Source organism: Gobio gobio, assembly GCF_949357685.1.
Source record: "Gobio gobio genome assembly, chromosome: 6".
Lineage (NCBI taxonomy): Eukaryota > Metazoa > Chordata > Actinopteri > Cypriniformes > Gobionidae > Gobio > Gobio gobio.
In genome coordinates this window covers 56214888-56230076 of record NC_137102.1, presented here as the reverse complement: position 1 = coordinate 56230076, position 15189 = coordinate 56214888, and the positions used below count along the sequence as shown (strand labels likewise).

General features: G+C 39.4%; 1 protein-coding gene across 1 annotated transcript in view; it reads left to right on the top strand.

Moving 5' to 3' along the window:
• Positions 1 to 10070: 10070 nt before the first annotated feature.
• gna11b (guanine nucleotide binding protein (G protein), alpha 11b (Gq class)) overlaps positions 10071 to 15189 on the top strand; it is an 82242-nt gene continuing 77123 nt past the window's right edge. The window contains exon 1 of the mRNA XM_079820314.1: positions 10071 to 11081. Within this exon, the coding sequence (XP_079676440.1) occupies positions 10946 to 11081 (136 nt within the window). The 5' untranslated portion in view covers positions 10071 to 10945. The remainder of the gene's footprint in view (positions 11082 to 15189) is intronic.

Below are 15189 nucleotides of genomic sequence, written 5' to 3'. Positions count from 1 at the left end.
TGGTTCTCGCTGAAGCTCAAACGTGATGCGTAACACGAGAATGAACCTCATTGGTTCTCGCAGAAGCTCAAACGTGATGCGTAACACGAGAATGAACCTCATTGGTTCTCGCAGAAGCTCAAACGTGATGCGTAACACAAGAATGAACCTCATTGATTCACGCTGAAGCTCAAACGTGATGCGTAACACGAGAATGAACCTCATTGGTTCTCGCTGAAGCTCAAACGTGATGCGTAACACGAGAATGAACCTCATTGGTTCTCGCAGAAGCTCAAACGTGATGCGTAACACGAGAATGAACCTCATTGGTTCTCGCAGAAGCTCAAACGTGATGCGTAACACGAGAATGAACCTCATTGGTTCTCGCTGAAGCTCAAACGTGCTGCGTAACACGAGAATGAACCTCATTGGTTCTCGCAGAAGCTCAAACGTGATGCGTAACACGAGAATGAACCTCATTGGTTCTCGCTGAAGCTCAAACGTGATGCGTAACACGAGAATGAACCTCATTGATTCTCGCTGAAGCTCAAACGTGCTGCGTAACACGAGAATGAACCTCATTGGTTCTCGCTGAAGCTCAAACGTGTTGCGTAACACGAGAATGAACCTCATTGGTTCTCGCTGAAGCTCAAACGTGATGCGTAACACGAGAATGAACCTCATTGGTTCTCGCAGAAGCTCAAACGTGCTGCGTAACACGAGAATGAACCTCATTGGTTCTTGCAGAAGCACAAATGTGATGCGTAACACGAGAATGAACCTCATTGGTTCTCGCAGAAGCTCAAACGTGATGCGTAACACGAGAATGAACCTCATTGGTTCTTGCAGAAGAACAAATGTGATGCGTAACACGAGAATGAACCTCATTGGTTCTCGCAGAAGCTCAAACGTGATGCGTAACACGAGAATGAACCTCATTGGTTCTCGCAGAAGCTCAAACGTGATGCGTAACACGAGAATGAACCTCATTGGTTCTTGCAGAAGCACAAATGTGATGCGGGAACACGAGAATTAACCTCATTGGTTCTCGCTGAAGCTCAAACGTGATGCGTAACACAGGAAGTATTTTTCTAGATATTATCCATGTTTTATATCTTAATGACAAACAAGCAGACAACCAAATAAAGGATTTCAAGAAAAAAAAAAAAATGTACTTCCTTCCTGTCACATGAGGCTGCCAACTTCCTACCCCTACTTCCAGGGAGCATAACGAAGGCAAACCCTCCCCAAAAAAGGTTATTTTCATGTTACTAATAAGTATTTTTTGTTGACATATATATATCAACATAATCGTGAAGGTCTCTAGAATCATCCAAACAAAACAAATCTTACAACAGATCTATAGTTTTTTGTATACTTAGTCAAAAGTCCAAGCGGTAACCAAATATTGAGGACCCTTCATCCAGTTTGGAATGGATGCATTTCATTCTAATCGGTCAAGGACCCTAAATCATTTTATGACTAGTAGCTTACAACCATTGTAATGTGGAAATTCAGACAAGTAATTAGTTTACATTTACATTATTATATGAAATCACCTACTACAGTCAGCCATTGAATACTATGGGACTATTGATTTTATTTTTTTTGTAAGATGTAATTTTTTCGTCAGTCTATTTATTTATTTTCATTTAACTTTTTGATACACAATGCCCTGTTAGGGCATCTTAATGGCTGCACTTTGTTCTGCACTATGTTCCACCACTTTAAGACTTTATTTGTTGTTTGTTGTGCTTTCATGATTATAAGATAGAAGCAGCTTTTTTGAGTTTGATTGAATGTTCTTCAACTTTTACATAATAAATTTGATTATGAATAAAGATTGGTCTGTTGAAAGCAGTTATTTTGAGTTAGATGCTAAATGTTCTCCTCTTATACATATTTGACATTGAAGGGGTGCATACAACATATTTGCCCACCGGCAACTATAGTTGCCACAAATTCAAATACGATTTTCAAGAAAAAATACAAAAACCTGGGGAAAATAAATGCAGAGCATGCTATTCAGAAAAAATTGGGCACAATTGGGTTAAGTATTTATAAAAACTATACAAACAAAAATGCTCTTATAGTTACTCCAAGACTTAAAAAGCTAATTATGACTTAAATGATACACTCTAATAAATTGCACATACAAAAATGCTACAACATTGGAGGATATTTAACAAATTATGACTCAAACTATGGATGAACAAACAAAAAAATGTTTATAGTCACTCCAACACTTAATCAAGCAAATTAAGACTTGAAGGATCAACTGTAATAAATTGTTCATACACAAATGCTAGAAAGAATGTTCAAGGATATTTCCCAAATATTAATTCCATAAACTGTGCAAAAACTCTCTTAAGCACCTGTAAAGACTGTAAAGCTCAAACGTGCTGCGTAACACGAGAATGAACCTCATTGGTTCTCGCTGAAGCTCAAACGTGATGCGTAACACGATAATGAACCTCATTGGCTCTTGCTGAAGCTCAAACGTGATGCGTAACACGAGATTGAACCTCATTGGTTCTCGCTGAAGCTCAAACGTGCTGCGTAACACGAGAATGAACCTCATTGGTTCTTGCTGAAGCTCAAATGTGATGCGTAACACGAGAATGAACCTCATTGGTTCTCGCTGAAGCTCAAACGTGATGCGTAACACGAGAATGAACCTCATTGGTTCTCGCTGAAGCTCAAACGTGATGCGTAACACGAGAATGAACCTCATTGGTTCTCGCTGAAGCTCAAACGTGATGCGTAACACGAGAATGAACCTCATTGGTTCTCGCTGAAGCTCAAACGTGCTGCGTAACACGAGAATGAACCTCATTGGTTCTCGCTGAAGCTCAAACGTGCTGCGTAACATGAGAATGAACCTCATTGGCTCTTGCTGAAGCTCAAACGTGATGCGAAACACGAGAATGAACCTCATTGGTTCTTGCTGAAGCACAAATGTGATGCGTAACACGAGAATGAACCTCATTGGTTCTCGCTGAAGCTCAAACGTGCTGCGTAACACGAGAATGAACCTCATTGGTTCTCGCTGAAGCTCAAACGTGCTGCGTAACACGAGAATGAACCTCATTGGTTCTCGCTGAAGCTCAAACGTGCTGCGTAACACGAGAATGAACCTCATTGGTTCTCGCTGAAGCTCAAACGTGCTGCGTAACACGAGAATGAACCTCATTGGCTCTCGCTGAAGCTCAAACGTGATGCGAAACACGAGAATGAACCTCATTGGTTCTCGCTGAAGCTCAAACGTGCTGCGTAACACGAGAATGAACCTCATTGGTTCTCGCTGAAGCTCAAACGTGCTGCGTAACACGAGAATGAACCTCATTGGTTCTTGCTGAAGCTCAAACGTGATGCGAAACACGAGAATGAACCTCATTGGTTCTTGCTGAAGCACAAATGTGATGCGTAACACGAGAATGAACCTCATTGGTTCTCGCTGAAGCTCAAACGTGATGCGTAACACGATAATGAACCTCATTGGCTCTTGCTGAAGCTCAAACGTGATGCGTAACACGAGATTGAACCTCATTGGTTCTCGCTGAAGCTCAAACGTGCTGCGTAACACGAGAATGAACCTCATTGGTTCTTGCTGAAGCTCAAATGTGATGCGTAACACGAGAATGAACCTCATTGGTTCTCGCTGAAGCTCAAACGTGATGCGTAACACGAGAATGAACCTCATTGGTTCTCGCTGAAGCTCAAACGTGATGCGTAACACGAGAATTAACCTCATTGGTTCTCGCTGAAGCTCAAACGTGATGCGTAACACGAGAATGAACCTCATTGGTTCTCGCTGAAGCTCAAACGTGCTGCGTAACACGAGAATGAACCTCATTGGTTCTCGCTGAAGCTCAAACGTGCTGCGTAACATGAGAATGAACCTCATTGGCTCTTGCTGAAGCTCAAACGTGATGCGAAACACGAGAATGAACCTCATTGGTTCTTGCTGAAGCACAAATGTGATGCGTAACACGAGAATGAACCTCATTGGTTCTCGCTGAAGCTCAAACGTGCTGCGTAACACGAGAATGAACCTCATTGGTTCTCGCAGAAGCTCAAACGTGCTGCGTAACACGAGAATGAACCTCATTGGCTCTCGCTGAAGCTCAAACGTGATGCGAAACACGAGAATGAACCTCATTGGTTCTCGCTGAAGCTCAAACGTGCTGCGTAACACGAGAATGAACCTCATTGGTTCTTGCTGAAGCTCAAACGTGATGCGTAACACGAGAATGAACCTCATTGGTTCTCGCTGAAGCTCAAACGTGCTGCGTAACACGAGAATGAACCTCATTGGCTCTCGCTGAAGCTCAAACGTGATGCGAAACACGAGAATGAACCTCATTGGTTCTCGCTGAAGCTCAAACGTGCTGCGTAACACGAGAATGAACCTCATTGGTTCTCGCTGAAGCTCAAACGTGCTGCGTAACACGAGAATGAACCTCATTGGTTCTTGCTGAAGCTCAAACGTGATGCGAAACACGAGAATGAACCTCATTGGTTCTTGCTGAAGCACAAATGTGATGCGTAACACGAGAATGAACCTCATTGGTTCTTGCTGAAGCTCAAACGTGCTGCGAAACACGAGAATGAACCTCATTGGTTCTTGCTGAAGCTCAAACGTGATGCGAAACACGAGAATGAACCTCATTGGTTCTTGCTGAAGCACAAATGTGATGCGTAACACGAGAATGAACCTCATTGGTTCTTGCTGAAGCTCAAACGTGCTGCGAAACACGAGAATGAACCTCATTGGTTCTTGCTGAAGCTCAAATGTGATGCGTAACACGAGAATGAACCTCATTGGTTCTTGCTGAAGCTCAAATGTGATGCGAAACACGAGAATGAACCTCATTGGTTCTTGCAGAAGCTCAAACGTGATGCGGAACAAGAGAATGAACCTCATTGGTTCTTGCTGAAGCTCAAATGTGATGCGTAACACGAGTATGAACCTCATTGGTTCTTGCTGAAGCTCAAATGTGATGCGTAACACGAGAATGAACCTCATTGGTTCTTGCTGAAGCTCAAATGTGATGCGTAACACGAGAATGAACCTCATTGGTTCTTGCAGAAGCTCAAACGTGATGCGTAACACGAGAATGAACCTCATTGGTTCTCGCAGAAGCTCAAACGTGATGCGTAACACGAGTATGAACCTCATTGGTTCTCGCTGAAGCTCAAACGTGATGCGTAACACGAGAATGAACCTCATTGGTTCTTGCAGAAGCTCAAATGTGCTGCGAAACACGAGAATGAACCTCATTGGTTCTCGCTGAAGCTCAAACGTGATGCGTAACACGAGTATGAACCTCATTGGTTCTTGCTGAAGCTCAAATGTGATGCGTAACACGAGAATGAACCTCATTGGTTCTTGCTGAAGCTCAAATGTGATGCGTAACACGAGAATGAACCTCATTGGTTCTTGCAGAAGCTCAAACGTGATGCGTAACACGAGAATGAACCTCATTGGTTCTCGCAGAAGCTCAAACGTGATGCGTAACACGAGTATGAACCTCATTGGTTCTCGCTGAAGCTCAAACGTGATGCGTAACACGAGAATGAACCTCATTGGTTCTTGCAGAAGCTCAAATGTGCTGCGAAACACGAGAATGAACCTCATTGGTTCTCGCTGAAGCTCAAACGTGATGCGTAACACGAGAATGAACCTCATTGGTTCTTGCTGAAGCTCAAATGTGATGCGTAACACGAGAATGAACCTCATTGGTTCTTGCAGAAGCTCAAACGTGATGCGTAACACGAGTATGAACCTCATTGGTTCTCGCAGAAGCTCAAACGTGATGCGTAACACGAGTATGAACCTCATTGGTTCTCGCTGAAGCTCAAACGTGATGCGTAACACGAGAATGAACCTCACTGGTTCTTGCAGAAGCTCAAATGTGCTGCGAAACACGTTGGTTCTTGCACTTCAAGTGTACATGCTTGAGCTTCTGTTTAACACAACTGATGTGTGAGTTGATGAATGTTTATATGTGAATAAAAGCCTGAATTCAATCTGTTCATCGTAAAGTGATCGAGTCTCTTCAGGAAAATTTGGACTAAACCGTTCAATATGGATTAGTTTTTGAAGCACCAAAGTGGTATTTCATGAAAAAGATCTTCATTTGTGTTCTGAAGATGAACGAAAGTCTTACAGGTTTGCAAAGACATGAGGGTGAGTAAATAATCACATAATTTACATTTTTGGGTGAACTATCCCTTTAAGTGTCTTCAGACGTGTATGCATTAGTACTTTTCTCTGAAGAATCCTGGATTCTGAACATCGGACCTGGTTCAACAGTAGAAAGAAAGTGGACATGTGAGTGTGTAAATCAATGATGACAGAGTTTTCATTTCTGGGTGAACTATATATAACTATTAATAACCGTAAAGTCATTAAAACAATTAACAAAAATGAATGTATGGGAATTTTGTAGTGACCTATAAAAAATACTGCTTCAGAGTCACCAGCTTTAGTCTAGATTAGTTGAGATTATTGATTTACATTTATTGTATGCTTCAGGTTTATCTGCTGTTTTACGCTTTTGCTATGGATCTTAAAGCAAATATAAATGTTTAACATATCCGCCCATCCTGACTGATGTCCATTATTCAACATGTAAAACCTGATGTGTCCACTAGATGTAGGCAGAGTTCCACAATTGTGATGTGATTGTGATTATTAACAGTACAGGCAAAACCAACCAAGTTTGTGTAAGTTTATGTTTATGTGTGCATATAAGTGTGGATTACTTACAAATTGTAGTCGGTTACTGATTGCAAATGACAAAAATTGCAATTAATAATGTAATCTAGATTACTCATTTTAAGTAATGTATTCTGACAACTTTTTGATCACTTTTCTATATTTGTCGTTTATCACGTTGATTTGACCAGGATCATTTTGCACCGTATCTATATAAAAATATCAATATATGCACAAAAAAAAAAAGAAAAACGAGGACAAAAATATATTCCATTCTTTGATTTCAACAACATGAAATGTATTAAATATTGCATTTCATCAAGGTTTCTCAGACTAGGGTTTGTGTGTTTAATGAAAAGCTATTAAGTCTAATACATAATTTAAAAATAAAAACAAATTTACTGAAAATATTAATTTACCTGCATGTCATGTGACCGTAATGTGTTAACCGCTAAAATCAAGTAAATATGTTAGGTCTAAGAAGTTCAGCTGACAAAAAAAAGTTGGGGAATCCCTGCATTGCATATATTTGTGAATTTGTACATTTTAAAGCCTTTCAAAGACTGTAAAGGTTAAATGACTCATCAAATAATAATGAATGTGTGTGTGTGTCAGGAGCTGACTAGATATGCAATGTTGAGAAAACTTCTTAAAAGTGAAATGATTTCTGTAAATCCAGTGATCAAATTTGTTCCAATATTAATAATAATGTTATTTTTATTATAACGGTGATCGGCTCAGGACTAGTGGCTGGTCTGTGTGTGCAATTCCACAAACCTGAACCTGTTCATTTAACTCCTATAGAGTTGACTCTGTTTCAGATAACATGTGGTCCCACTCGAAATCAGTGTAAAATTGACTCTTTGGTCAGTGTCAAGTTTTTAGAGACAATTCTACTCATAACAATGCAATGTGTAAAAGTATTTAACACTGTAGTTTAATCACACTGTTAAGCGTAATCTGATTACACTGAGTTCATTTAACTACAATTTTGCTTTTACAAAAATGACACTTTAAGTGTAATATTTACTTTTCATTTCTCTACAGTGTTTTAAAAAATATATAAATCATAAGATGCAGTGTTACTGAATTTATCACAACTACTATCAAAAATGAAAACGAGCACAATAACCCTAGATCACACACAGAAAAAAGCATTTCAATGTCAGTGAATTTACATTGCAAACCCATTGCCTTATCTCTGACAGAAACATGTATAACATCATAAAAATGTTTACCAGAGAAAGCAATATGGCACGACATAGAGTTGTGTCATTCCCTCCATATGACATTTGTAAGGCCTAAGACCTTCTGAACGTGTATATACGGTAGCTAGAATCAATTAATTATCAATAATTTACCACCATTGTGAGAATGACATAGAAAAGTAACTGTAATCTGATTAAAAGTATTTTAAAATGTAATATAAACTAATTATAAGTACTTAATTTTTGAAATCTGAATATATAATCCAGATTACTATCCAACTATATATAGTTCTCATGGAACAGAATAAGATTTTAATTTTCATAACTTCCTCCTGTCTTTAATTATGTAACACTGTATAATTCTTTTGTGAAGGACAATAATTCCAGAATGATATGATGACAGTCGCTAAGAGTTTTTCCATGCTCATTGTAAAATATGGCAGTTAATTGTTGTTTTGTTATTTGAAGTCCATACAAGTACATCTATCCATCATATAACTGCTCCATATGGCTCCGGGGGGTTGATAAAGGTCTTCTGAAGCAAAGCGATGTTTTTGTGTATGAAAAATATCCATATTTTAGACTTTATAAGTAAAAGATCTAGCTTCAGTCAGATCGGGGAAAAAAAGCGTAAATGGTGTGCAATATCGTCAGTCGTGACGTAAGCATTTTGAACTGCGAGAGGCGTTACACTTTTTCCGTAAGTTGAATACGGAAGGCCATCGGCCGTAAGCTGGATATTTTACTTTATAAAGTTTTAAATATGGATATTTTTCTTACACAAATCGCTTCAGAAGGCCTTTATTAACCGTGTGGAGCAGTTATATGATTGATAGATGCACTTTTATGGACTTCAAAAATTACCAAAAAAGTCACTGCCATTATAAAGCTTGGAAGAGCCAGGACTTTTTTAATATAACTCAGATTTTATTCATCTGAAAGAAGAAAGTCATATACACCTAGGAAGGCTCGAGGGTGAGTAAATCATGGGCTAATTTTCATTTTTGGGTGAACTATCTCTTTAACTTAATTTGATGAGTTAAAGACAACGTAAAAAACATGTTGTCATAACGTATATTGATCATATTGTTTTTATAGTGTACCTATAGTTAGATTCTAAAAAAGTATTCACATTTTTCTTGATGTAATTAAAAATAATCATCCTATAAGAAGAATAAGCAGATGATAATAATTGTTGTTATTATTATTAACAGTAGTAGGCTATTCACAATTTCCCTCGATCATTAAAGTATATTTATCTATTATTAGAGATGTACCGATTGCAATTTTCTTGGCGATTCCGATTTTATTTCTAAGAACTATAATTGACAGCATATACACAAACAAAAATCCACTTTTTCTTCAAAGCTAATTTTTTTTATTAAACATTACAACAGGATCTTCTCTCACTTAAACAACTCTCAAAAAATAAGTGTTATGTGCCTGGAAAGAAGTAGAAATAACTGAAAATCAGTTGCTTTATGAAACAAAACATTATAAATTGACCTTTTTCTCTTTTTTACTAAAGTACAAAAGATCCTATGAATGAACAAACCTGAAGTGTACAATCCTCCTCCAAATAATAGTTCAGTAATTAGGGTAATAAATGTTGCCAAATAGGGATGTCACAGTACCAAAATTCCAGTAGTCGGTACCAATACCATACAAATTTTATGGTACTCAGTACCAATTTCGGTACCACAGCTAAATGTGTGTGTATATATATATTCCGATCCCTGGCCGATCAATCGGTGCAATCTATTATAAGTGTGAATGTCACAAATATCCGTGTGTGTGTGTGTGTGTGTGTGTGTGTGTGTTCTATAATGCGAGACTTCTGTGAAAGTAATAGCGCTCACTAAAAGACTAGTGCGCACTATGAGTGCGTCTCAATCAGCTCCCTCAGGGCACTATTTAGGGATTCGGCCACATTCATGACACAATATAGGCTACTAATTCACGACTTTGGGAGCTGATTGAGATGCACCCTATTTCCTCAGAATAAGCGACACACCCACAGTGAGCACTTTCTGAATGCCTGACTGACTTTGTGTCGTCGACCAAACTTGACAGTTCCTGTTATCCGCCTCCAGAGCGCGAGCTCGCACGCACAGTTCCCGCCTCTCCTCTCCCGCTCGCGCCTGCTCTCCCTGTCAATCATCCGCGGCCGTGTGGAATCACTCTAGTGTGCGCGCACGCAGCTCCGCTGGTGTAGGAGGAGACGCTGCTGTCATCTGCAAAAAAAAGTGGCATAATCCATTTTTTAAAGGCAACGGGCTTTTCCTCCCTTCCAGGATTTTACATTTTCTACAAGTGTTGTGACCGAGAGCTTCCATGATATAAAAACGACACAAAACGGAATGTTTTTAGACATTATTCAATTGGTCGTTGTGAAGCAGTGACGCTTCATTCACCCGATCGGACAGCAATTCCTCCTTTCCAGAGGAGGATTTTTTCCCCTTCCATTTGAAGGGGTGGATAAGGCTGGAGAGGGGGGCAATAGGAAAAGTGGATGTCGCGACTGTGCGATCTGTCCCGTTTTCACCGGGACCCGTGTTGGTGGTGAGCCGCCGCGGAGCCGTTGTGGGAGTGTCGCACGTACGCGAGGATAGTTTGTCCTGGATTTTTCAATCATTTGCGAGAGAAGGCTCCCGGACCTCCTCCTCGTCGACGCTACCCTCCCTTCCTCATCCTCCCGGTGTTTTCTTCCTCTCTTACCTCGCTCCGTGATTTTGCCGCGGTCCGCACGCGGGGTAGAGGCTCGCGCTCGCCGCGAGAGGACTGAACGCAGCGCGCGAGGCCCCCCGGCCCCCTCCCCCACTCTCAAACCCCCTTCAGATCATCTCCTCACCTCCCTCTAATTTTTCCCTTCTTATTCTTAATATTTTTCCTCAGAGGAGCAGAATAGGGGGGGATTTTTTTATTTTTACGCGCCCTTTTTCCAACGGTCACCCGCGCGAGGTGATATTTTTGTGTTTTTTCCTCGTTTCTGAAGCCCCGACGAGGCCGGGCTGTGTACAGTAAAGCAGTGGGGATGACTTTAGAGTCGATGATGGCCTGCTGCCTGAGCGAAGAGGCCAAGGAGTCGAAACGAATCAACGCCGAAATCGATAAGCAACTGCGTCGAGACAAACGCGACGCGAGACGGGAGTTGAAGCTGCTCCTGCTCGGTACGAGGACCGCCGTTAAACTCACTCACACACATACACACACACACACATAGACACAGTGTCAGTCGACAGGTTTCGCTGTGGTTTTCAGCTGTGACTTGTGGTGCCAAACACGCCACCTCAGTTTTATCGCGGTGGCGGGTTTCTACCCTTTCGAGGTTAATGTTTTTGTTTTTATTATTCAAGTTTGCAACGTTAGCGAATAGTGCTAAGGCGTTAGCGCTTTAGCATATGTGGGCCGAATGCTGGACAGGGCCTGGCATGCAACAGCACACAAATCTCAGCATGCTCTCTGTTGTGTGTATGTCATAGGATCCTAGTTCATTTTTCCTAGCTGTCATTTTTGTGTTATGAGTCAACCAAAGTGGTGTGTTGTGTGATGTTGCATTGGGCAATATGTGCAAGCAATAATGAGTTTACAGTATGGCAGGCTTACTTTGAAGGATGCACAGTAGGTGCAAATTATATGAGACTTTGTGGTTAGTACTCGTGTCAGATTACACTATTCAAATTTTAGGGAAATTAGGCTGAGGTTTAGTAGTTTGTCAGATGTGCGTGATTGAAGTACACACAGAAAAGGGAGTCAAAATTGTACCTTTAGGGCTTGTCACTTGGGTAGTACCTTTAAAATGACATCTTTGTATCTTTTTTTTACTCCTAAAAGGTTCATATTAGTATCATGGAGTACTACTATGAACCTTTTTGTGGTATAAAAAAAGGTACAAATATGTGCTTTTAAGCACTTTTTATGCACTTTTGTCTCTCTGTGTGTTTGTATACACTTTTCTGTAGCTGCAAAGGATCTTATCCCTTGATAATCTCTAAATTAATGAGGGAATTAAGTTTGTCGGAATCAGCCTTGAGTGCCATCAATCAGTTTACGCACCTTGGGAGCATCACCATGTCAAATCTGGGTCGCTTTTGCACTTTTAACTTTATTTCTTGGGTTGAATTATCTCAAAATGGTGGAAGGTTATTGCCTTATGAGGGCGTGAGTGCTCTGGACTCTGGTTACTCCCAAGGAAGGAGAATTGGATGCTTTATCAAGCTGTGAAGTTCTGTCTATGACTCAGTGAATTGGTAAGCAGTGATATCTGACACGGACAACCGTCATTCATTTCCTATTAGTCAGGACTGTTTTTCCGCTTGAAACCACTAAATGAGCTGCTCTTATTAAAGTGGATCATAAAATACCATGACACGGGGAGCTGATGATAAAGACAGATAGGGAGAGATGGACAGAAGTATGAGTTTTGGTGACAGGTCCAGTTGACCCTTCGCTTAACTTTTCACTTTTACAGAACATTGGAATGAACTTGAGATTTCCATGGGAATGAACTTGATCAATTTACTCTTTGTTAACTTAAGCAAGTTTTTCAGACTATTTGTGACCCTGGACCACGAAACCAGTCATAAGGGTACATGAAATGTATATCTGAATAAATAAGCTTTCCATTGATGTATGGTTTGTTAGGAGTCGGACAATATTAGGCAGATATACAACTATTTGAAAATCTGGAATCTGAGGGTGCAAAAAAACAAAAATATTGAGAAAATCGCCTTTAAAGTTGTCAAATGAAGTCCTTAGCATAATTATATATCATTATTTTGGATTTATTTACAGTATGACATTTACAAAATATCTTTACTTAATATCCTAATGATTTTTTTGGCATAAAAGATACCCATACAATGTATTGTTGACTATTGCCACAAATTTACCTGTGCGACTTATGACTGGTTTCGTGGTCCAGGGTCACGTTTATCATCTGCCATATTATCAACTTTTTGTGATAAACACGTTTGATACCTGACACAGCACCTGTAGAAACATTTAAGAACCATTATGTTTAGTTAAACTACACTGTAAACCTGAATAAGTTGGCAAAACTTTAAAAGAAATTTAAAGTTTAAGTAAGCAGAACTTGCAGATTATTATTTTGTTATTGTACATTTTAATTGCGCTGAACTTGAAATATTTGAGTAAGCTAATTCATACATTTAACTCAAAAATATCATGTAATCTCACATTTTTGGAAAACTTGACTAGCTTTAACTGGCTAATTTAATAGATGCCACCTTGCTAATTGGTTAGCATATCCACCTTGCTGAATGAGGAAAGTGATATAATACATTTAACTTCTCAAACTAAGCTCATGCCAACATAAAACAACAAGTCAACAACAACAACAGAAACTCTTCTAACCTAGCATAACAAAACATTAAAAAACTAGCACTAAATCTCCCACTTAACGTTAATTTTGCACACAAAAAAAAACATATAACCATTCATTTTGGCATTTACTGTCCCTTTTGAGGGAAATGGAAATCCAAGCCCAGTTTCAGTTAAATTGAAGTTTGTCTAAAATTAAAAGAAACAAGTTCATAAAACTCAAAACGATGAAACAATCCGGATTACTTAAAATGTGTCAGTTTTGAGAACTCAAAAGAAAAATCTAAATACTCATCAAAGTTTGTTTAATTTGAGTTGGCTCTACTCAAACCAGTTAATTATTCGAGCGTTAGGGTTTACAGTGGAAAGATATCTGTTGTAATTGTTTTCGAAAGACTGATAAGCATTTGTTCACACAATTCTGCCTTTTTAAGTGTTACCGTCATTCATGGGTGTGTTTTACTGAAAATACTGAAACTTCCAAGAGATTTCTGGGATGTTCTGTCTTCTGTGATGCTTGTTATAGGAACAGTATCCAAGGGGGCGGAGCTTAGAGAAGGGTCATTTGACTTGAAGTTTGCGTCTGTTTGATACATTGGTGAACCAGTATGCAAGATTGTAGTACCCTTGATTTGAAGTCGTCACCACTCGCTCATCTAGTCCAGTGAACTCTAGTTAAGCGAGAACAGGAACCGTTCTATGTGGCGCTGTGACCTCTCTGAAAATACAAGCGTTCGACCTTTACCGCTATGAGACAATTAATAAGTAAAAGTTCTCTCCATGTCTCATTCCCGCTATCCCCGTGCCACCAAAGGAAGTATAGAAAAAAGCAGCTTGTTGGTGCTCAGTCATCCTATTAATGGCCCATCCTAAATAAGTTAAAACTGTCAGCCTAACTCTGGATAAGTCTTGGCTAGTCTGGATTAGCCAAGACCTTAATAGGCTTTGCGAACACATATTTGCTTCCAATGCTATGCTATGATACCATAGCTGCTTTGTGTTAACCAGCCTCTCACTCTGTAGAAACAGCTTAGTCTGGGTAAGCTTCGACAAATTGTGGTTATTAGTAGGACTGGGCGCGATTTCAGATATTCACAATTATTTGTGATACTTTTGCATCTATGAGAGTATTAAGTCTTAAGGCATTATTCATGTTTTGGAGAAGAAAAAGAATTGCTGGTAAATATTGCTGCCTAATACCAATTTGTTATTATTATGGTGCATATGTGACCCTGAACCACAAAACCAGTCATAAGGGTACATTTTTTGAAATCGAGATTTATACATAATCTGAAAGCTGAATAAATAAGCTTTCATGATGTATGGTTTGTTAGGATAGGACAATATTTGGCAGAGATACAACTTTTTGAAAATCTGGAATCTGAGGGTGCAAAACAAAGTTAATATTGAGAAAATCGCCTTTAAAGTGGCCCAAATGAAGTCCTTAGCAACGCATATTACTACTAATAATACATGTTTTAATATATTTCCTGTAGGATGTTTACAAAATATCTTCATGGAACATGATCTTTACTTAATATCCTAATGATTTTTGGCATAAAAGAAAAATCGATAATTTTGACCCATACAATGTATTATTGGCTATTGCCACAAATATAGCCATGCGACTTGTGACTGGTTTTGTGGTCCAGGGTCACACATATATATATATATATATATATATGAAATTGACTATTTTTCCCTTTTTGTGTTCATTTAGTGAAACTTAATATGCAAAGCATGCCGTGGCACAATAATTTTTTATTATCATTTTTACTTGCATTAATATTGTACACTCAATTGACCGTTCGCAAAGACCCGCCCCCTTTAGTTACTGTTGCTACGTCCGACAGGTCATGGCGCTCTCACACCAACACATGTTCTCATGTAGAGAAAATACAAGAGGACACTGTTACTTTTGATATGAAACAAAGT